Source organism: Balaenoptera acutorostrata, chromosome 11 (assembly GCF_949987535.1).
Source record: "Balaenoptera acutorostrata chromosome 11, mBalAcu1.1, whole genome shotgun sequence".
Classification (NCBI taxonomy): domain Eukaryota; kingdom Metazoa; phylum Chordata; class Mammalia; order Artiodactyla; family Balaenopteridae; genus Balaenoptera; species Balaenoptera acutorostrata.
The window spans coordinates 72,453,504-72,477,683 of NC_080074.1; the positions used below are offsets into that span (position 1 = coordinate 72,453,504).

A 24,180-nucleotide genomic window follows, 5' to 3' on the forward strand; every position below is an offset into this window, starting at 1 on the left:
AAACATCTGTCTCCAAGATTATGTCTCAGGGAAATATTACTTTCACTAGTGAGAAATTTGACATTGCAGTTGTGTTTGTGCTATTGGCAGAAAGATTTGGGGCGCTTAATAAAATTTTCAGATGTTACAGTAGACTTTTCTGGGCCAAACATGTTAATATAAAAATGTTTAAAATATATTTGACTTTACTAGGGGTTCTAACTGTAGCTATAGTATTTATATTTTGTATTGGAAGTCTATCAAATTACTTAATATATGATTGAGGATGAAATCTTTACAACTGTGGAGTCTATTAACATGCTCCTTTTTATAATAAATACAACACCATTAACTTACTTGGTTTTAGGATATGCACATGGAGTTGCTTTCCTTGCACTCCTCTCATATTAAAGATGCAGATGTGTGAGGGCACCCAACAGAGTTACTGATGCAGTATGACTGCAGTTAACAAAGACTATTTCAGTTTTGAACCCTCTGATTGCTAGGAATATCAAACTTACGACTTTCTCAACAGCTAATCCCACCATACTACATTAAATATTCTCATAGACTGTAAATTTTGCCATTGAATTTCTGTAAGATCTATGAGGATAAATATAAAAAACTTATCCCAGGGGCATGTGTTAAAAACTTAAAATGGAGCTAATAAGAACTAGTAGAAATGAAAAAGAATTAATAAGAAAATACAGAGATAAAAGTGGAGTTGGGAAAGAAGAGGAAACCTAAGGAGAAGAAAGTGTGTCAAATAGAAAACTAAAATAAAAGAGAAAAACTTGGAAAAGAACAATTGAAAAGGCAGTATCTGCAGAAAACAAAAGAAGGAAAACATAAGGAAAAATGAACATAAAATAATGAGAATAGAAACCAAAACAAAATACTGAAGACCAGCAGATTAAAGAACACATTTTAAAAAAATTTTTTATTTTATATTGGAGCATAGCCGATTAACAATGTTGTGATAGTTTCAGGTGCACAGCAAAGTGATTCAGCCATACATATACATGTATCCAATTCTCCCCCAAACTCCCCTCCCATCCAGGCTGCCACATAACATTGAGCAGAGTTCCCTGTGCTATACAGTAGGTTCTTGTTGGTTATCCATTTTAAATATAGCAATCTGTACATGTCGATTCTAGACTCCCTAACTATCCCTTCCCCCCATCCTTCCCCTCGGTAACCGTAAGTTCAAAGAAAACATTTTTAACAAAAAGATTTTTTTTTTTTGGCTGTGCTGTGCAGCTTGCAGGATCTTGGTTCCCTGGCCAGGGATCTAACCCATACCCCCTGCAAAGGAAGCGTGGAGTCCTAACCACTGGACTGCCAGGGAAGTCCCCAAGAAAAATTTTTAACAAGAAAAAAAATCTATAAAAATGGTGATATTTAATACTCAAATAGCTGTACATATAAAATATTCACTCTTATGTAGTAAGCAGATATCCTTTGCACCAAAGGGAAATCACAGTGCAGACCACTAGGGCTTTGGAAAAAATCCATGTTCCCTTTTTAGGTAATTATTCTCCTTTTTAGGAAGAGCTCCAGTCTTGCTATTTAGCCCTGGGTAGAGACTGAATGCCTAACCATGGGACATCAAGTGACCATAATAACTGAGCTTCCTTTTATGAAATGAGTGCTATTTGGACCACCAAATGATAAGGCTGAGTGTGCTTGGCAGCAGTCTATCATCAAGTGGAAATTGTATATAAGATATTGGATTTGAGCAAAGATGGAAGATACAAGTAATTGCATGAAGAGTCCTTCAACAGTGACTCTTCTTCTCCTTCAATCTATATTTACAGCCTTATGGGAGTTTCTTATAACCGGTTTATTGAGGAGGAAGGTGAAAAACCCAGGACTGGTTTACAAATGGTTCTTCATGATATACTGGCATCAAGCTGGATGGTTGTATCATTACAGTTCCAAGGAAGAGGTGGCCCTGGAGGGCAGTAGTGGAGGGAAATTCTCTTAACGAGCATAATCGAGAGCAACACATTGGACTGTCCACCTTGTCTGGACTGAAACATGATCAGAAGTATGGATCTTCAGTGATTCGTGAGCACTTGCTAACATTTGGATTGGACTGTCAGGGACGTGGAGACGACAAGGTTGGAAAATTGATACAAGAAGGTCTGGGGAAGAGGTATATGGATAGACCTCTCAGAACAGGCACAGGGTATATGAAGATATTTATGTTCCATGCAAATACTTACCACAGGGCATCACTTGAAGAGGAGGCTTTCAATAATCAGGTGGACAAAATGATGCTCTCATGATGTCTGTAAGCCACTGTCCCCAGCCACCCTAGTGCTTTCTCAGTGGACCCAGGTGCAAAGTGGCCATGTGGCTGAAATTGAGGCTCTGCATGGGCTCAGCAATATTATCTGCTCACCAAGGCTGACCTCGTAGTCTTGTTACATTGTCACTGCTGAGTGCCTAACTAATCAACAGCACAGACCAACACTGGGTCTTCTATTTGACACCCTTCATTGGAAGGACAAAGCAGCTACCTGCTGATTGGTTAATTATATTGGACTACTTCCCTCATGCAAGAGGACAGAGATCTTTTCACTGGAATATATATATATATATATATATATATATATATATATATATATATATATATATATATATATGATATAGATTTGCCCTCCCTGCCTATAATGCTTCTGCGGGCACCACTATCCATGGACTCACAAAATGCCTTATTCATTTTCATTCTATTCTGTACAACACTGCTTCTGATTAAGGGCCTGGCCAGATAGAACAGTGGAGTGGATTACTCAAGATTCAGTCAGTTTAAAGACAACATCCAGAAAGAATGTGGTTTCACATCTTACATCATCCACATCTTACATCTTAAAATGCAATATATGCTTTGAATCAGAGCCCAGTGTGTGGTGCTGTCTCTCCCATAGCCAGACTAAACACGGGAATAAAAAGATGAAAGTGGGAGTGGCTCTTCTCACTATTATACGTAAAAACCTGATTGCAAAACTTTTGCTTTCCATCCTCCTAACATCAAACTACTGATCTGGAGATCTTGATTCCTGGGCTAAGAATGCTTCCAAAAGGGGCCACAACATGGTTCTTCTACTGGATTGGAAGATGAAACTGCGAGTTGGGCATTTAGTGCTTCTCATGCTACTGAGCCAGCAGACCAGCTTTTTTTGGATGGAGAGATTGATCCTGATTACAACGGGAAAATTGGGTATCTGGTACACTGTGAGGGTAGGAAGGACATGTCTTCAACCCAGAATATTCTTGAGAGCACCTCTTAGTAGTTCAATGTCCAAAAGTAAAAGTTAATGCAAATTTCAGCAACCAAATCAAGGCAGGACCACTGAGCATTTAGGAATGAAATTTTGGGTCACCTTTTCAATCTGAATTCATCCTCAAATTCTTACAGATCCACAATCCTTTGTCCACAATTCTGTAATCTAAAAGCACTGAAAATTGAAAGCATTTTCACATTTTGCCTGATCTGTAATAATTTAGCAGTAAAACCTGAGTAGAACTGATGTGAAGTAACTTATAGACTTTATTTTTCCACTTAGTGTGAATATTTATATGTTTTGCAGAAACATTAATGCATTTGATTATAGGTCACTGTTTCAGAACCCACGTGGAGTGTTAGGTAATTACACAGTTTTGCACCATACTGCCTTTTGAAAAATCCCAAATGTGTTACTTATGAAACATATCCAGCCTTTAAGGGTTTCAGATGAGGACTGTGAATCTGTATCAGTAGTGTTAAAAGAATGTGCTGGATATGTTAATTTAAAAAAATCTTTGCTGAACTTTTTCACTGGTGTAATGGGGTGAATTCTGTCCCCCAACCCAATTCATGTTGAAGCACTAACCCCTAGTACCCCAGAATGTGACTGTATTTGGAGACAGGGTCTTCAAAGAGGTAATTAAGATAAAATGAGGTCCTTAGGTTAGGCCCTACTCCAATATGACTGGTGTCCTTATAAGAAAATGAGGTTAGGACACACATACAGAGGAAAGACCAGATGAAGAAACAGAGAGAAGGTGGCCATCTGTAAGCCAAGGAGAGAGCCCTCAGAAGAAACCAACCCTGCTGACACCTTGATCTTGGATTTCCAGCCTCCAGAATTGTGAGAAAATAAATTGCTGTTGCTTAAGCCACCCAGTCTGTGGTATTCTGTTTTGGCACCCCAGAAGCTAATACAACTGGTAACATATAATTTTTATGACCAACAAAAATCAATAAAGGTATCTCCATTTTGTAAAAACAAAGCAAAACACCAACCGACTAAACAAAAACCAATCAACCTTTTAAAATGTGATTGGTTTTACAAATGTAGTTTGCTATCGTTATACTTCATTTTGAATTCTTTCAGGGAAGGTTTGTAGCTTATTTCTGCCTCATTTATACCATTTTTTCCCTCAAATTCCAGTTGATAAACAAGATGGTACTTCTCATTTCAGGTAATAGCTCCCGTTGCCTAATAACTATATACAAAACTTTAATACATAGTTTTTATTGCTGTTGTTATGCTTGCCTTGTTGATATAAACTCAGGACTAATCAGAACAGCCTGGGATCTCTGGGATCCAAGGTCAGTTTCTTGATATGAGACAGGTGCACTCAATCTTTTTTATCACCTCCACAGAGAACAGAATCCTGTGTGCAGGAGCCCATGCCCTGTTTCAGTAACTTCTCCAGTCTCTACCATGCTTGGAAGCATAACAGAATGGAAATGAGTATTATTATATTGATGGCCCATGGATTTTTTTTTTTTTTTTTTTTTTTGGCTGTGCCATGTGGCTTGCGGAATCTTAGTTCCCCGACAAGGGATCGAACCCCAGCACCCTGCAGTGGAAGCGTGGAGTCCTAACCACTGGACCACTAAGGAATCCAGGGATTATTTTAATTTTTAAAAGGTATAGCATTAGAACACTTCAAGAATTTTTTGTTAAATGGTTAAAAGCTATTGTTAAACTGTACCGTTTTACAAGTGACCCTAGTGAATTGCATGTCTGAAGTACTGAACTCTGGTCATGTGCTAAAAGGATACATGAATGGGTAAGAACCTGCACCATCTAGGGACAAGGATCTTTCTCTTCTCCGCCAGCCACTCTTCCAGACAGGTAAGAAACACTTTAGGAAAAAGGTGTGATTTTTGTGGTGAAGTAGGAGAAGTAGCTCCTGTATCTCTGTCTCCATGGAAGCCTAGTACAGGAAGGGGTTTTTCTAAGATAAGCACCAATAAATGAGAGGCAGTGGGTACAGTGCAAGGGCATATGCCTTGGTACATCGCAGAAAATGGGTTTCTGGTTCTTCTACAGGGACTACGTTGCAGAGTTGTAAAGTACAGTTTGGAGAGTTGTAAATTTCAGCAGTGATTGATGATCCACTGCCCGGAATGTGCTTAACAGGCTGTAAATCCTGGTATGAAAAAAATACCTCACTGTACAATTGTGACACAGGTAAATGTATTCATTCTGAGAATATTTACTGACTGCCTACTATGTGTCAGACTATTCTAGGGGCTGGAGACGCAGTGATGAAGACAATGAATAAAAGTTCCTGCCCTTCTTGAATTTATTCAGAGGTGGAGCTTACTTTATAATGGTGGATGTTATATTCTAGCGAAATGGTGATTTGCACGTTGGGGATTTTTAGAGTGCTCCATTTGCTTTTCTTTTGATTTAAAAATAGTTTGTTGGGCTTCCCTGGTGGCGCAGCGGTTGAGAGTCTGCCTGCTAATGCAGGGGACACGGGTTCGAGCCCTGGTCTGGGAGGATCCCACATGCCGCGGGGCGGCTGGGCCCGTGAGCCACAATCGCTGAGCCTGCACGTCTGGAGCCTGTGCTCCGCAACAGGAGAGGCCGCGATAATAAGAGGCCCGCGCACCGCGATGAAGAGTGGCCCCCGCTTGCCACAACTAGGGAGGGCCCTTGCACAGAAACGAAGACCCAACACTGCCAGAAATAAAAAATAAATAAATAAAAAAAATTTTAAAAATAAGACACCCACTCATAATTAAAAAAAAAAAACTTTGTTGCCATCACTTTTGCAAGTAGGCCAATTTTTGTTAATCTCCTTGATAATCCATCCAGTTGAGGAATTTAAAAACATCACAATACCATAGACTTGGAAGGGACATGAACTGAGATAATAGTTTTTTGTTTTTGTTTTTGTTTTTTTAAAAGGCGGGGGGGCGGAGGGGGGAAGCCTTTTAAAAATTTTATTTATTTATTTATTTATTTTTGGCTGTGTTGGGTCTTCGTTTCTGTGCGTGGGCTTTCTCTAGTTGCGGCAAGCGGGGGCCACTCTTCATCGCAGTGCGCGGGCCCCTCACTATCGCGGCCTCTCTTGTTGCGGAGCACAGGCTCCAGACGCGCAGGCTCCGTAGCTGTGGCTCACGGGCCCAGTTGCTCCGCGGCATGTGGGATCTTCCCAGATCAGGGCTCGAACCCATGTCCCCTGCATTGGCAGGCAGATTCTCAACCACTGCGCCACCAGGGAAGCCTCGAGATAATAATTTTAACTCCTTTATTTTACAAATGGAAAAAAGGAAGTGACTTACCTAAATTTACTATTACATTACTGAGAGATTGAAGACTAGGCCTTAGATCTCTGTAGGCTTTCCTCAATCATATTCCTCATGGTTTCTGGGTTTCTGGGTTTCTGAATTGAGGTCTGAGTCTTAAGAAGCGATGCTTGCAAAAAACAGATGGTGCGATGAGTTCAGAAACGGCTGTAGATTGCAAACCTGATTTGGTTAATCAGAAAGCAGGGCTTGAAAATAGAAACAGACTCACAGATATAAAAAACAAACTTGTTACCAAAGGCGAGAGGGAAGCAGGGAGAGACAAATTAGGGGTATGGGATTAATAGATACAAACTACTATGTATAAAGTAGATAAGCAACAAAGATATATTGTACAGCACAGGGAATTATAACCATTATCTTGTTATATTTATAATGGAGTATAATCTGTAAAAATACTGAATCACTATGCTGTAACCGGAAACTAATACTGTAAATCAACTATATTTCAATAAAAAAAAAAAAAAGAAAGAAAGAAAGCATCACTTGGTGAAAGACTGACAGGGTATCTGAGCCCTAATCCTGGCCAGTTCATTAAATAAAACATTTAACCTGGTCCCTAAATTCCTTGTCTTTCAAATGTAGGGATAGGCTAGTTGATGAGAACATTTGCATAGTACTCTGAGCCCTTTAAAACATGCATTTGTGTAAAGAGATTTACAAAGTGCCAGCACATAGTGGTAAAAAGTGTTATTAGGCTAAGGAGTCTCAGAGCCTTGGCAAAGTTCTTGATCAGCGTGGTGACATAATGTTACCAGCATTTTTTATTAATCTGGTTGTGAATTACTGAATAGATTGAGGAAGTGGGGCTGGAGCTTCAGAGACCAGTTGGATGGGTTGCCAGACTCCAGTACAACACGAGGGCATCCAGTACGCTAAGGTAATGAGACCTGGGAGGAAAGTATTCTTTTCTTAACAACGTTCAGGGCACATGCAGCCTCGTTATTTACAAAGAAGAAAAAAGGTTTTATGAGTGTTTTTTGTTGTTGTTTGTTTTTAAAGCAGCTACTGTAGAGGCCTGGGAGGCGAGAAGAGCGCATTTGGAATTAAACCAGGGTTAGATTCCTGGCTTTATCCTTTTCTAATTAGGTAATATAGAGGAAGTCACCTAACCTCTCGAGCCTCGGTTTCGTTTCCTCCAAATTAAGGGCGACAATCCCTACTTGGTAGAGCATTCGTGTGCACAAAACCAAGTGGCTTAAGGCACCAAGCAATGGCGCTCACTGGTGGCTGCCGCCTGCCCCCGGGTATCCTTCGGGCTGGGGCTGAGACGCCAAGGACCGCCCAAGCCCGGAAAGCGGTTCTACCTGGAGACCGCAGTCGCGCACTCTGCTCCGGAGCCGGGCTGACCTCTGAACGCCGGCCCCCGCCTTGGACCAGGCTTCGCGCAGGATGACAGAGCATCTCTCGCTGGAGGGGCTCCCAGGATGCCGACAGGAAGCGGGCGGCACCGGGCGGAGAGGCGGTGACCGCGCCTGAGGCTGCGGCGGCCACCCCCACGCCGCCGCCCGCGAACTCGCCGCGAGTGCTGGGCCGCGCTGGCCTCGTTTGAAGTCTCCGGCGCGGCCGCTGGTTGGCGGACGCGGGTCACGTGGCCCAGGCAGGAGTTTCCCCGACAGCTGGAGGCTGCGTGGGATCCGGCGGCGGCTCCGGAGCTCGGCGGTGCGGCCTACCCCGCCCCCTCCCTCCTCCCCCGCCCGCTTCCGCCCGGCTTATTATCCTCCGTATTGACAAACAGAGCGGCCGCGGCGGCGACTCTTCGGCGTGCGTTTGTAGCCAAGCCATGGGAGACAAGAAGAGCCCCACCAGGTAACAGCGCCCGGGCCCCCGGGCCCGGACTGTGCAGGCGGCGGGGCCCTTGCGCCGGGTTTCGGGCGGCCGCCTAGCTCGCCGCCCGGGCAGCAGGGCGAAAACGGGGGCGGTGCCGCCGCTGCGCGAGCGCTGCCGCGTGAGGGGCCGGCGCCGGCCGCCCCACAATGGAGTCGCGATGGCGGCGGCCGGAGCGGCAGCTCGGGGTGTCCGAGCGGCAGTGGCGGCGGCGGCGGCTGCTGCTGCTGCTGCTGCTGCTGCTGCTGCTGCGGCCGCGCTCGCGCCCCCGCCTTCCTGACTCCCCTCCCCCTTCGAGCCGGAGCCTGGCGCGCTGGGGGCCTGCAGGGCTGGGGTCGCGGGACTGGGGCGGGGGGCGAGGCGGGGCGGCCGCGGGGCCCGGGCGCGGCCCGCTGGTGACCCCGCGCCGCGTCGTGTCCGGGTTGTGTCCTGCAGGCCGAAGCGGCAGCCGAAGCCGTCCTCGGATGAGGGTTATTGGGACTGTAGCGTCTGCACCTTCCGGAACAGCGCCGAGGCCTTCAAGTGCATGATGTGCGATGTGCGGAAGGGCACCTCCACCCGGTGAGTCCCGGGCTTGCCCCGCGCGGCGCCCGCCCACCGGCTCGCGGCGCCGAGGACGCCCCTGCGGCCGCCGCCCCCTCCCGTGACACTGGCAGACCTGGCGGGCGGAGACGAGCCTGAGGTGGTGGCCGCGATAGGAACTGGGTCAGATTGATCGCGACCCAAGTGATGCTTTGCGGTGAGGGGTAATTGAAGAGGCTGGAACGTTTTTTGCTGCCAAGAGAGAATAAATTGTTTAAGGGAGGCATTAGCTACTGCGATTTAATTCGTGTCGCTGGGTGTAATGCCCCCCCCCCTTCCCCACCCCTTCCCCACCACACAGTCCGGATGTAATAACGTTGGCTGCATTGTTGTGTTAGTGTGCAGGAATCAAAGAAAAACCATGAAATCCTCTTTAGGAGCAGAAGATGTCATTTAATGTCGTTCCTCAAAAAAGTATCTGATTATAGAATCCACAACAGATTAAGCTTCCTTTTTTTTTTATATAGACGTCTGGAAGGGTCAGATCAGCGGTTTGTGTAGTGTTTTTAATCCCAAGTTCTCTAATATTGTATAAATAAATAGTTGGAGGTGAGCCCAGTCACAGGGACACATTTTTCCTGAAAGTATCTGAATATCTTTAGTTTGATTAAATGGCAATCTGTTAGACTATACAAATGGGATAAAATGATCTCTGCTTATTTTCGGTCTGTATTTTATTGTAAGCTTACAGTATGATAAGAGTCTTTTAAAAAACCACTTAAGTGTATTAAGTGGATAAAGAAAATCGTTCAGGAAATTCAAAGTCTGTGACATTCTTGATCTGCCAGCACTTAGTTACTGTGATTTATGGCCTAATATTTAGATGACATATATTCTTGATTAAAGTCTGTTAGAAACTGGACTATTACGAGTATACTAATGCGATATACTCTTGTTTTAAAAAGGGCTATACAATAGTAACATTAGAGGAATATATTCAGTAGGAGTTAGATTCCTAAAAATGAGATATCCAGATTTTTAAACACCATTTATAGCATTTTATTAAATTTTTAAATGTGAACACATAAATGGTTGTCAAAAACTTGAAATTTTAAGATCTGCGTGAAGCTAGCTGCTTTTGACATACCTGTCTTTTTGTAAACCACAATATGCTTTTCGTATATTAATTCTCATTACATTGGATAAAATATATTAAGTATTTTTATGATGTCCTTTAAAAAGCAAATTTTCAAACAGCTACTAAATTCAAGGGAATATAACAGAACATGCTAAAAAGAAAGAAGTACCATTTGCTAAAATGAATGTGGTAACTATTTTTGGACCCGTGATTTAAGTATTTTGAAAAGCAGAGTATCTTTGTATCTCTAAGTCTATATAAGGTTGGATTTGGTTTAGATTATATTTGTATATCTATGTTAGTACTTTGTACTTTTTCAAACGCCCAATAAGCAATTTTCAGAAAAGGCAGGAACTTTAATGTGGAGACAGTTTTTATAATCTTAATCTCTGGTGCGATATTGTTGCTTTTTGTTGTTCCCTCTCTATTTTCTTGTAGCCATTAGAAAAATACTGAAACTAGAAGAGCCTATATGTTTATTTGCAGGGACAGCAAGGAAGGGGGGAAGCTGGTGTCCTACTCCACAGCCAGTCTTGGGGTTAGAGGAACCCTGAGAAATAGAGTAGGTGGTGGCAGCTCAGAAGAGAAGAAACAGGCCGAATACCTGGCACCTGGAAGAAGAAGGAATATAGTGCACAGGGGAGTTGGCCCAGGACAGAGAAGTGGGCCTAGTTTAAAAGAGGCTTGAGGCCCACATGGGGGCCCCTGACATTTCTTACCAGTACATCTGAGCTCTTATAGATCCAATTTTTAGTGGTGGAAACATTACTTGAGAAGGACTCAGAGAAGCATTGTCATTTGGATTGAAACTGAAGAGGCTCTGGGCAACTCACCAGAAGTCTAAGGGACACTCTGTTCCTAAAAGTAAGTGTTTTACACTACGACCCTCTCAGCTTCTTCCTTCTTCTCTCTGAATTTGTCTCTTCTCTTTTAATTTTGGCCCTAAGTTAAACCTAAGAGCTCTAATTTCTCTGTTACCTGTTATTTTTCTCCCGCTGTTTCTGAAGTTCAGAGTGGAATCCATGTTTGGGTAGAACAGTGGAACAGGGCACTGTTAATAGGGCAGATATTGATTGCACCACAAAATATTTGTCTCTCTGGTAATGTTAGAAAAACAGGATTAAAGGACTACATAACACTGGAGAATCAAAAGTTTCAGTAGTTGGAAGAAATAATTCTCTACGACTGACATGTTAATTAGCAGTTAGGGTAATTTCAAGAATAAGGTTGGCAGTTACGAAAGCAGGGACTGGATAGCTGCAGAGCAGAGGGATGCAGTTTACTAATTACTTGTTTGTATGACTGACAAACAGGACTGGAATCCCTTGGGTCAGACTCACCTTTGAACTGATTTTGTCTTAGTCACCAAATGTGAGGCCAAGTCTAAGCCAATCCCAGAAGTTTGAAAAATCTTTTCTTTTTAAACCTCCAGACAAGATGGAGTCCATGACCTCCCTTTAAAGTCTTTCGGACAGTCTTTTTTGTTTAAAGGATATCTAATTCAAATCCTTTGTATTGCAACAGATGACCTTTTCCTTTGGCAATATCCCTGGTAGGTCATGTTCTCCTGCAGAATAACTGTATGGAATGAAATGAGGTTATGTTCATAGCAGTATTTCAAAATGAAATGTGATTTGAAGTAGCTTCAATTCCTAAATTGATAAATTATATTCTTTAAGTGTATGCCATTTCTCTGATTGAATTTTAATTTTGTACTTGCTGGCCTTAATTAGTTTAAATTTGACTAATCTTTTTTAAAATCTAGAATCTAAATAACTAGATAGTTCAAAACTGAAAGTTTTCTACATTGTGCTTTTGTGAAAGAATCAATGATAAATGTCAAACTGACAGGAAAAATATGAAAAAGTTATGGTGACAGTTATTTTCAAAGGTACTACACAATTTCCTTCATCTTTATATTTCAGATTCTTTTAACGCAATAAGTGTCTCAAATATAAACCTAAGAAACTTTAAGAAATCAAGAACCATTCTGAATCATCAGAGAAAAAGAAATATTTAGTATAGTGTGTGTGAGGGTAGTACAATCAATGTATTGAGTTAGACTCGTATCTTATTGCCACTTCACATAGGAATAGAAATTAATGCTTAATTCAGATCGCAGATATTTAAAAATGAAAATGTTAGAGCTACTTGTTTTGGTTTTAAACTGTGATCTAAATGAGAACCTATAAAACACCTAGTCCAGAGAAGGCTTTCAAATGTAATTTCAAGCGTAACAGGTAATGTTATATTTTCTCAGGATAAATTGTAGTAGTCCCTTTAGGTTTCTCAGAGATGTTATGTTAGAGAATGATGAGAAAGATTTCACATATTAGCAAGAGTACTAGGTGTTACACTAGGAGTCTGGCAGTGAGTTCTTATCTCATTTCAACCACTTCAACATTCAGCATTTTTTATTGAACGTCTTATTTTGTACGAGGGCTGAGCTAGGTACTAGACGTACAGTGTTGAGCAAAATAGATGTTTGTTTCTTCTGTAAAATTTTATGATTTGCTGTGAATTCAGAAACACTTTGAATTGTAACCAGTTCTGTACATGAGGTAGTATTAGCAAATCTTTATGTGTGAGCTGAAGAGGTGAAATTTTCTTGTTTAAAAAAAATAGTGTTTATAATTGAACAAGTATTATGGTTAGGATCTGACTGTTGTTAAAAAGAATGAGTTATTTCAGCTTCTATAAAATGGAAGTAAACAATATAAAGTTCACACTTTGAAGAAACTTAAACCAGTTATCATCTGATAAAACTCTTTTTCAGTGTCATTGTTGTCTTGTCATACTTGCTTTCTGTCTTCTAATTTGAGGCTTGGCACAGATTCTCCTAGACCCTTGGTGTGGGAATGTGAGGAAAGAATTGCGGACCATCTCAGTCAGTCTGTTTTTCAGAATGCAGAGTTCTGAGCCTCCCTTACCTGAGGAGCCTTTCCAGCTACCACACAGGTGTTGTTCAGAGACTCCTTATTCTAGGAGGTTGGTTGGTTTGTTTTTCTCTCTACATCTTGGGTTAGAGTAGTCACACGGGTTCATTGTTTAAGAGAAATTTTGAAAGTGATTAGTGTTTGGATAGTAGTGGTTTTCAAAGTGTGAGCTGATGAATGCTGAGGGTCCCTGAGGACCTTTTAGGGAGTTCATAATCATACTAAGATGTTATTTGCCTTTTTCACTGTTGACACTTGAGGAGGTGGTGCAGAGGTAATGGTGAGTGAAACTGCTGGCTCTTTAGCATAAATCAAAGCAGTGGCACCACATTGCTATATTCATCGTAATCTTCACCGCCATGCACATGCAGTAAAAATAATGCTAGTTTCGCTTAAGAATATTGTTCACGAAGCAGTAAAAATGACTAATTTTAGCAAGTCTTGAGTCTTTCTTAATGTTCTGTCTGATGAACGGGGAAGTACAAGTAAAGCACTCCTGCTGCATCCCAAACTAGTGTGGTTGAGTCGCGGGAGAGCAGTTGTAGTTGTTTGTAGTTGTTTGAGTTTTGAGCAGAACTAGCTTCTTTCATAGAACATTATTTTTATTTGAGAGAATGCCTGGCAAACTGTGGTTATTCAGACTCGGATATTTAGCAATTTTCTCAAAAATGAACACAGTAAGTTTGTCACTTCGGGGAAAACAATTGATAATATTTGTTGCCAATGATAAAAATTGAGCTTTCAAGTGAAAATTAGAATTTTTGAAAACTTGTAACCACTACAGTGAGCTTAAGAGCTTCCTAGTAGTTTAAAGATGATATCAGATGGTTATATCAATGAATATAATTTCTGATATTTTATCATGTGGTTTGTCAACATTTGGAAAATTTGCATAACTCAGTAAACCAGTATTTCCCAATAACCGACGTATGATGTTACAAAACCATGCATAGATAATCCACTCAAAGTATAAAATAAACCAGTGGATTTTAAGGGAACACTATGAAAACTTCATTGACGTGCTTCCAGATTTCATATGCAACTAACGTTTGCGAAACAGCTCTTTGTTGTGCTTTTATTTAGTATGAAAGAAGAATATCCACAATTATCTGAAAAGCCTATTAAAATACTCCTCCCTTTCTCAACCACATATTTGTGGGAGTCGGGATTTTCTTCATATTCTTGAAACAAAACAACACATTGCAACAAATTGAATGCAGAAGGAGATATGACAATCCAGATGTCTTCTATTAAGCCGGGTAGTTAAGTACCGCTAAAAATATACAATTACAACTCTTCACACAAGGTTATCTTTGTTTTGGAAAATATAGGGTTTTTTCATAAAAGTATATTATTTATATTAAAATATGATTTTTAAAAAATGAAGTAATGTATATTTAAATTTTTTTATCAGTTTTTATTTTCGATATAGTAATTTATTTCTTAATTTAGATAAGACCTAGATAAACAAAAGCTCTTTTAACTTTTGAGAGTATAAAGAGATCCTGAAACCAAAAAGTTTATGCACTATTGGCATAGAGTCTTATTAGCTTTGGTTTCTGTATACAGCAGGTTTACTTCGGCAGGCATTCTTTCCCTTTCCTTTATCCTTTGTTGGGTGAGAGCTCTGATATAACCTAGTGACCTAGTTGTTAAACTCAGGGACCTAATCTTAGTCTTCTTTCCATGTCACCTCAGTAGTATTTGATGTTGGCAGCCTTTTTTAAAAATTGAAATTCTCCTTCCTTGACATCTCTTACACTCCTTTTTCCTAGCTTTCCTTATACATCTCTGAAATCAATTTCTGCCTACCCAAACTTGACTTCTTTTCCCTATTCCTTATTTTGTATGGGGCATAAACTTTCTTTAACCTAAGCTAGAAACTATCTTTTTCTCAACTTTGATTCTAACTCATCGTCATCCCTCGTGTCCAGTCTTCTTTTGGCTTGGCTCTCAAATCTGTCCTTTTTACAATTTATATCACTGTAATTTAGAAGCCCGTATCATTTCTCTCGTGAATTATTGGACAAATGGGTCTCTTCTCCAGAATGCTGCTAACGTTATTTTCAGTATTTTTTTTTTGAAACCTGTGTGATTATGTTGTTCTCCCTGTATTTAAAAAAAAAAAAAAAATTGAGACCTTTCTAGTGACTACTGAATAAAAGTTGAGCTCCTGAGCATGGTGTTCAAGGCCATAATAATCTATGCCTAGATTGCCTTGCTAGCTTCAGTTCCTGCTGTGTATCCCAACCAATCCTATGCTGCATCAGTACTCAAGTATTTCTGTCAGATGGTACTTCTTAAAAGAAATCCTCTGGGATTACAATCATGCCTGCACCACCCCCACTATCATGTTGATTCAGTGTATCTATGTGTATGTGTAGATAATTATTTCTAGAGAATGCAGTACTGTCTAGATTTTTGCCTGCTCTCCCCAGGCAGGGACTGTCTTACTCACTTTGGTATCCCCAGAAGCTAGTAAAGTACCTGGAACATTGTAGGCATTTAAACTTTGTCAATTAATGTTCTTTTAAATTTGACTGTTACTATTTGCCACCTGCCATTGCTTTTCCAATAACGTTTGAGATTATATTTGTAACAATATTACCAGATTATTTTGTCCATAATTTGTAGGTATTTATTGATTCAGCATTATTTTTATTTTCACAATTTTGCTTCATATTTTGATACTGTGTTATTTGATTAAAAGCACAATTTTTACAGTTAGATGAGTAACTGAGATGAGTGATTCTGAGTCTTTATTTAAACATGGGAATAGTATTTTTATAACACAGTATTTGATTATTTTGAAGATTAAATAAAAACATAAAGAACTTAGCACGTCTTACCATATTTTATTTGTTCTTATATACATTCTTAAAAGCATGTATGTGTACAAGAGAAAATATAACTTTTATCTCCGTTTTAGAACATTTTTAGCTTTGTCATTTTTTGTATTGACATATACCATTATATAAGTTTCATGTGGTAGCATTATTTCAAGGATGACATTGTACATGAATACCTTAGCATTTTTAAGGTATAACTTTGGAAAATTATGTATTTATCACCTCACAACCTTTTCTTTAGGTCTTGTTATTTAGATTACTGAAATTTACATAGTATAGCTGAAAATGAGAAGTATTTCTCCTAAACTACTGAAGTCATGAAAGAGTACAGCATATTATAAAATATATTTTATTACTCTATTAAATTGTGGGTTCTCCGTTAAATGATATTTAAAGTTAAAATAGTTGATGTCAAGAGCCTATCAAAAACTAAAATATACTAAACATAGATTTGTAGTATTTGAGATTGTTTAATTGAAAAATAGTTTAGAATTCAGATTCTGCATTTGTTTGAACTACACTGAATTTAAAATTAATGGAATGAATTAAATTTAATTATAATTCAAATGGAAGTAATTTTTACCTTATGACTGAGACAGTATTATTTTATCTATGAACATGTTACTTATAAAGATAAATGAATTGTACAAATCAGCAGACACCTATGTAACTATAGAAATAGGCAGACATTCAATAAAAAAGGAATTTTCCCTCATCTTGTGCTTCTTTACTATTTCTAATTGTTCAGTCAAGCTAAAAAGATTAGTCATTGATATCTTTCTAGAATTTGTTATTTTGCCTTCCTCGTTAACTGCTTATCCTTCAATATCCAGCTCACATATCTAGTCCCTGTGACATTCTCCTAAGCCCATCCCAAACTTGCCTTCCTTTGTGTTTTTTGTTGATATCTCTGATTGTGATCTCTATCTAGCTTCAGCATTTCCTCATAAACCCAGAATTGATTTTGTCTTTCTCATGAAGCTGAGTATTCTCTCTCAATGGGACAAATTAACTTGAGAGAGGAGGATGGCTGTATTCTCTTCCTGGAATGAATAGTTCCTCAAAGTCAATTTGTGATGCTTACCTTTATTCTATCATTTAGCATACTATAGTTCTGTTAGATGTATGCATTTACTCTCGTTATGAGTTTCTTAAGAGGAATATGAGTTTTTCATTATCTTTTTCGAAGATGTTTAACTAAGTGCCTGGGAAATAATAGGTGTTCAGTAAAGGTTTGTTGAAAGAGGAATATAGGTATTAGAAAGGAAAAGTTATTATTATTTTTTTAAAATAAGCTTTGAAAAAGTTGGAATTGTGATACAGGTTAAGTCATTATTTGGAAAAGAACCCTCCTATATACATGTGTGAATTATTGGAAATAAATTATCAGAAGTGAACAAAATTCTAGAATTCTGCACATGCTTATTCTAGGTTTCTTTGCTTATTCCTCTTTCCTTCAAGGTTAGATATCCGGCCAACAGACTTTGGTAGAAAGATTAGCATTCTTTGGGGTATCCAGTTTTCATTCAATGAAACCTTAGGTGTTTTTTTTTTTTAAAGACACATTTTCCTTAAATAATTATCTTTTATAACTTGTAATGTTAGTGGTTTTACAAGTGTGTAAAATATTATTATGTCATTGTGACTTTGAAACTAAATTATTCATTTAACAAATATTTACTGAATACTTAACAGTGTTTTGTTTATTGGCTTTCATGATTGCTAAAATCTCTACCTTTTGTTATATATGCTCTGTGGTTGATAATCATCTGTTTTAAAAGATTCAGTAGGCATTTTGTTCTGTAATGTTGTTTATTATGGAAATTTACAGAATTACTGAGAATTTTAGAGCTGGAAGGAACCTTTTAAGAGCTTCCAAAGTGTTTAGTCATTTTCTGAAGACAGGCTATTTTTTATTTCTTGAAACCTTAATGGTAGAGATAAGATAATTTTCAGGGGGAAGATCTTGAGGGGTATGGGGTAGAGATGTTGGTATTTAAACTTTTGAAATTGTTGAGGCCACTATTGTTTCCAAACCCTTTCGTCTGGGATTTTCAACTCTGGAGGATTCTTGCTGTGCTGCAGTCTTAGAGAACTGCCAGGTAATGCATAGCAATCTGCTGGGTGAGGTCTTTTCTATTTGTTGGAACTCATGGCTCTAGCTTAGTAGCCTCTTGACAAGTAAGAAAACAGGCCTGGAAAGATTGAGCTGTTCAAGGTCAATAGCTGGTTAGTGCTAGGTTCAAATGTTTGGATTTCTAAGTCCTTTTTATTACCTTGCTGTGGTAGCATTCAAATTTGTAGCAAGTAACTTCTTAAGGATTTCTTCTTGTAAATTTCATTATACCTGTATCTAGTGCTGTACATCTTGAAAACGTCTAACATTAAACCTACTACTTACAACTGATATAAGAACTTATGTTAAAATCTGGGCTAGCACTATAGTGAATGAAGAACAAAATGACAGTCAATTGTTTTCTCTATTTTAAGAAATATTTTTGAAGTTAAAATGTCAAACTTCATTTTGATGTCTTTTACAATAACGTTTATTGTGCTGTATATCTTGACCTCTTTGATATCATAGTATTTCTTAGGAGAAAAATCCCAGTAAATATTATTTCCCTCTTTTATTTGTGACATAAATTCTAAGAATCTCTAATAGTATAACAAATTACAAATTTGACTGTATGTGTGTATGTGAATGTGTGTGTATGATAAAAAATTTATACAGTTCTCTGACAGTTTTTAGACATGAGTTAAATCACTTCATCTTTACATATTTTATAGTCTGATCAGGGTTCTTTTACACAAAATCATCCTTTATAGGATATACTAGCAATGAGCAACCTAAAAGAGCAGCAAGTAGATAATATTCAATGCCAGAGAAGTAGTTGCTCAGGAAGTAGAGCTTTATGTGTATTTGCAAAGTAGGCAAAGTTGTTTTGGTCATTTTTTCATCTTTCTCCATCCATTTTTGTTATTTACTTTTTGTCTACCCAGGGCCCAGAGTCTCCTAGCCTACTTTCTAAAATGTTCTCATTTCTTTATTTACTAGAAAATCTTTCCTGTTTTAGGTAAATCTGAATAAAGTAGTAGTTTCAAGCGTGAATATAAGTAACCTGGGCATGGGGGATAGAATTATTTATTTCTTTAAGATCATAGCTCTTTTTCTGATGATAAAAGTGTTACATGTTCATTGAAGATACTAAAGTATAAGGAGGAAAATAAGAATGCTCACCATCATAACATCTCTCAGGCCAGAGAGATGTTAGCACAGCATTGAACGCACAGCCATCCTTTCCTTTAGACGTACTGTTCTTTCAGGGCCAGCTTTGGGAAGCCTCCTGTGAGAGAGCAAGTTGCTGGAAATAAGGCAGTAAGGATGAGATGGGTTTGCCAGTTAGAGTCAAGTAACAGGTTTCTTGGCGTAGAGAGAGCTGTCCTTCCCTCAGAAGGACCCAGAGGTTTTGAATTGTGCTCTTTGGAGCCCCGAGATCTCCTGAAATTATCTCAGTGGCTGCCAATAGGAGCAAATAAGTGGGACTTTGTGTTCCCACACTCCACTTCAGCCAGATCATCTATGCTCTTATACATTTTATGTGTTAGGATTTCTCTTTTAATTTTTATTTCCTAAGTGAGTTTTGCTATTAAAACCTTTTTTTTTGAGAATCATTGCCCTGTTCCATCCATTTAGCCTTCTACCACTCAAATTCTGCTCAGCACAGGCTGGATTAATTGTGACTGGACTTCTTAGCCTCACATTTCAAAGGGAAGCGCTAATAATGAGTTTTGTATAGTGGTGGGGAGATTTGAAGCTTTTCCCTTTGAAAAGCCTTTTTCCTTTCTCCCTTCTTCCCTGTTCCTTTCCTTTTTTCTCACCCATCTTCTTAGACATTTTGCTTTCCTTTTTAAGACCAAGGCTGATAAGGCCCAGGACTCTATAATCATTGATTAGATGAGTAATGAGCAGTACAACTTACAGATGAAAAATATTTTAAATTCATAATGTCATCAAATTGTACTTTTTGATAAAACTTAAGGCTATTTCATCATCTATATGAATGTGGTTATCAAATTTGCTCAGTATTCCCTTGTTGCCAACTTTTCGTAAACTTAATGTCTCTGATTCACACAGCACTTTTCTGTAATATTCCTTGGTAATTTACATTTTAATTGTAATCTTGCCATCTTCCACTTGTGTAGGATTTCATTATACATGTTTTTAGTGCAGGAAAATATATCTAGTTTTATTTTTCCACTGTGTATTTGTTTTTAATTTTTATGTGTACTCATGATAATGGAAAGCAAAAAAAAGAAAAGAATGTCGATATTTATGAGTTGCTTGCAATTATGTAGTATAGTGGTGAAGAGTTTTGATTCTGGAGCTCAACTATATGGGCTTATATATTAGTCTCACCACTTACTGGCTGTGTGAACTTGTGAAAGTTACTAACTTTGAGCCTGTTTTTTCAGTTGTAAAATGGAGATGATAATAACAACCAAGTGTTGTTGTGAGAATTAAATGAGATAATTCTTGTAAAGTACTTGGCATAGTGCCTGGCATACAGTAAGTCCTCAAAAAATATTAGCTGAAACAGTCAAATACATGAGTGGTAATATAATAATGGACTTCCATATATAACAGTCCCTATTGTCAAATGTGTGGGTTCTAGTGGGTGACTGACAAAACCAGAACATAAGAATAAGTGTTTTCTACTAAAAAATAATACTTCCACAAATTGCTTCAGGGATATTTTCACCCTCTTACCCTCCTTTCCTCCCTCCCTCTCTCCCTGTTTCTTCTCTGCCCTTCGTGTGTGTGTGTGTGTGTGTGTGTGTGTGTGTGTGTGTGTGTTAAGCTGATGTGGACTGTCACATAAACATTTGGGCCTTACCAGTAAAAGTTTTTGCATCTAGAAAGTACTTTGGTAGTGTAATAGTGGTAAGCAGTGTATATAGACTTAAGAATTGAATAGTTAAAAGCAGCATTTTTTTTTTTTAACTGTTTGTCAGAGTTAAAGAGTAAGTCTGCTTTCAAGGTTGGATGGTCAGACGGCGTGGTCATGGTCTTTTTTAGGCCACAGTGTCTTGTTGTTTATTATATTATTTCCTCTGCTTTGTACTTTCTTATCCTCCACAGTTTCTTTCTTATTCTTTATGATTGCTCAAGGCATCATCTCTCTCAAGAAGCATTTCTTTATCCATAGGCCAGAATGAATGCCCTTTCAATTACTCTTAAAGCATTATGTGCAAAATGTGATGATTATGTTTACACAGTTTATTGAAAATATTTCATTTTGTTTCTCTCTCCTTCCCTGAACTGTAATCTCCTTGAGAGTAGCGTGACCGGTCCAGAATCACATTTTAGTTTAAATCCCCACCATGCCATTTATGGTCATATAACCATAGGGCTTTGTGGTGATGCTTAAATGTGATAAATGATGTAAGGAACTTAACATAGTTTTTAGTTAATAATAATGGTAATAATTGTAAATGATATTAATAAAAAATCCCAGTGTCTGTCATTGTGTCTCGCGTAGGTACTGACAATGCTTAACTGAACTGCAAAGTCTCTTTATCGTTTATCTGATTCTGTTGTTGCTTTAAACTGTTTTCCACTTGTTTTTAAGGAACATTTACATCATTTCATTTCATTTCATTTCATCGGCCTGTGAGTTGGGTAGAGTATGTCTAATTGTGCCCATTTACTTCATAAAAGAACTTGTGTCAACCTAAATTAACCTTCATACTCAATTTTTTCAGCAGTTTAAAAAATGTTTTCTTTTGTCATCGATACAATGCATAGTTGAAACCACAGCAAGTAGCATTTTATTCTAAGTTGTGATTATTGTGTTGAATCTTAACTAGTGGTAGAGAAACCATTTGGTGGAAGCCGTTGCAGTAGTCTAGGCAAGAGACAATAGTGGCCCAAACAAGGATAATGCCAGTAGGAGAGAGAAGTGAATGGATTCTAGATATGTTTAGTAGAAGATGTATAGGACTTGATGGATGGTTGGATATGGTTGTGAGAGATAGGAAGTTGGGTTTTAGAGAGGGAAGAATCAAGGATAAATCCCAGGATTCTGGCTTAATTATGCAGCTAGGTAAATGGTGGTACTTGTCACTGACCGGAAACAAGAGGAAGGACAGGTTTTGGGGAAGGTAGTGGTTCACTTTTAGGTTTGTTGAATTTCAAGCATCTGAGAGAAATCTGAGAAGGGGGATCTATGAGGCAGTTGGATATTTGGGGCTTAAGCTTAGGAAGGAGATCAGGGCTATAAATATATGTTTGTTAGTCATCAGCATACATGACCAAATTGAAGCCATGGGAGTGAGACAGATCTAGACAGATCAAGGGGAGAATAGATAGAACAGCATGAGAAAAGAGAACCTAGGACAGAAACTTGAGAAACATCATCACTTCCTTGTGGTGGTAGAAGAAGAGCATCCTACAAAGAAGAAGAAAGAAATAGAGGAGAAAGAAAAATTAAGTAGGGAGTGAGTAGCCCAGGAGAGTGTAATGTTATGGGAATAGAGGGAAGAGAATATTTTCAAAAGGAGGGGATGTGGTTGGCCATGGCAAATGGCTTTTACTTTCATCAGAATCTTAATTTTTCCTTTGCATCTGTGTAATATTTATTTTAACAAGTGTTGCATTAACATTTATATTTTAAATTGTAACAAGATTATAATCCTGCATAGTGCTTGCACTAAGCTTTCCATGGTAGTTACAACAGTTCTAAATTATATCTAATAAAGGAGGTTAATAATGGTAGGTCAGGAGATGAGTAAAATTGTGTTACTAACTAACTTGTTTCAAGGAAGAGTGCTCTAATGATCTAGAGCATTCTTACCTAAATATCACCAAGCCTCTATTTTTACAGGTAACTCCTGGTTATAGAAATTAATAGAATTAATTTAAAAAATTGGATCCATGTTGGTATCAAGAATTTTTTAAGTGGTAAGTACAACAACTTGGAACGCTTTCTTGGAAAACTGCATAGTTAATTGCGAGGGAGCGTGTATAGTTTGAAGAAGTTCTTATCTTCTGTTTTTAGAAGGAATGAATCATAACATTAGATCAGCTAACCAAGCAAATCACAGCACTTTTCATAAAACTGTACAGTATATTTGGTCTGTAAAGTGGTAGTCATTGTGGAGTATATTGGATTTGATGTTATCCATGATTCAGATTTTTTTTTAAGGCAAAAAATAATTTTGTGACCTTTTAATGCCATGCTAGACAAGCTCTAATAAGCCCACTTGTGGGTTATCTCTTTTGAGAAGTGTAAGTTCATTTAACTTAATGTCCATAATTCAGATTTTATGAGTGCTGAATAACAAAGTTATTATTTAGAATATAGTCAGTAGGTTGCACTATTACTGTTGACCTCAGACTATTTGAAACTTATTATATTAGAAAAATTTGCCATTATTTTATAAATCAGTTTTACAGGACTTCCCTGGTGGCGCAGTGGTTAAGAATCTGCCTGCCAATGCAGGGGACATGGGTTCGAGCCCTGTCCGGGAAGATCCCACATGCTGCGGAGTAACTAAGCCCGTGTGCCACAACTACTGAGCCTGTGCTCTAGAGCCCGCAAGTCACAACTACAGAAGCCCGCATGCCTAGAGCCCGTGCTATGCAACAAGAAGCCACCGCAATAGAAGCTCACGCAATGCAATGAAGAGTAGGCCCCACTTGCCGCAACTAGAGAAAGCCCACGTGCAGCAACAAAGACCCAATGCAGCCAAAATAAAGATAAATAAAATAAATAAATTTATTTTAAAATAAATAAATAAATCTGTTTTACATCAAGAATATGCACTTATGTTTTAGAGATAGTTATTAAAAATTGATTTGAAAATTAATACAGGGCTTAGAATCTCGTTAGATTAATTTTAATATTATGGTCAGAAAAGGTGAGAAAAAGTATTTGAAACTGCAGAGTAAGAGTTAGATTTCCTTATCGTGTTGACATAATTGTTCGCATTCAGAGTATTGTTAGCTGTTATTTTTGTGTATTGGGTTGGCCAAAAAGTGCCTTTGGTTTTTAAGTAAAAATAAAAGACATGTTTTTTCATTTTTACCAAGAACTTTATCGGACAACGTATTCACCCTTTTGTTCCACTACCTTCTGCCATTTTTCAGGCAACTTTGTAATTCTGTCTTTCCAAAACTTTTTATCTTTTTGAGCAAAGAACTGTTCCAGGTGCCTTTTATAGTCTTCCAGGGAATTGAAATTTTGTCCATTAAGAGAATTTTGTAAAGACTGAAATAAGTGGAAATCTGAAGGTGCAATGTCTGGTGAATACGGCGGATGAATCAGAACT

The 24,180-nt window shown here is 38.5% G+C and overlaps 1 protein-coding gene across 3 annotated transcripts in view; it reads left to right on the forward strand.

The window, feature by feature from the left end:
* The first annotated feature begins 8,178 nt into the window (after positions 1–8,178).
* The window catches only part of YAF2 (YY1 associated factor 2), a 66,390-nt gene continuing 50,388 nt past the window's right edge, over positions 8,179–24,180 (forward strand). The window contains exons 1-2 of one of the 3 annotated variants that reach the window (XM_057555843.1): positions 8,179–8,386; positions 8,840–8,965. In XM_057555843.1, coding sequence (XP_057411826.1) covers positions 8,941–8,965 — 25 coding nt within the window. In that variant the 5' untranslated portion in view covers positions 8,179–8,386; positions 8,840–8,940. The remainder of the gene's footprint in view (positions 8,387–8,839; positions 8,966–24,180) is intronic. The other 2 variants (XM_057555842.1, XM_057555844.1) reach the window with 2 other exon arrangements.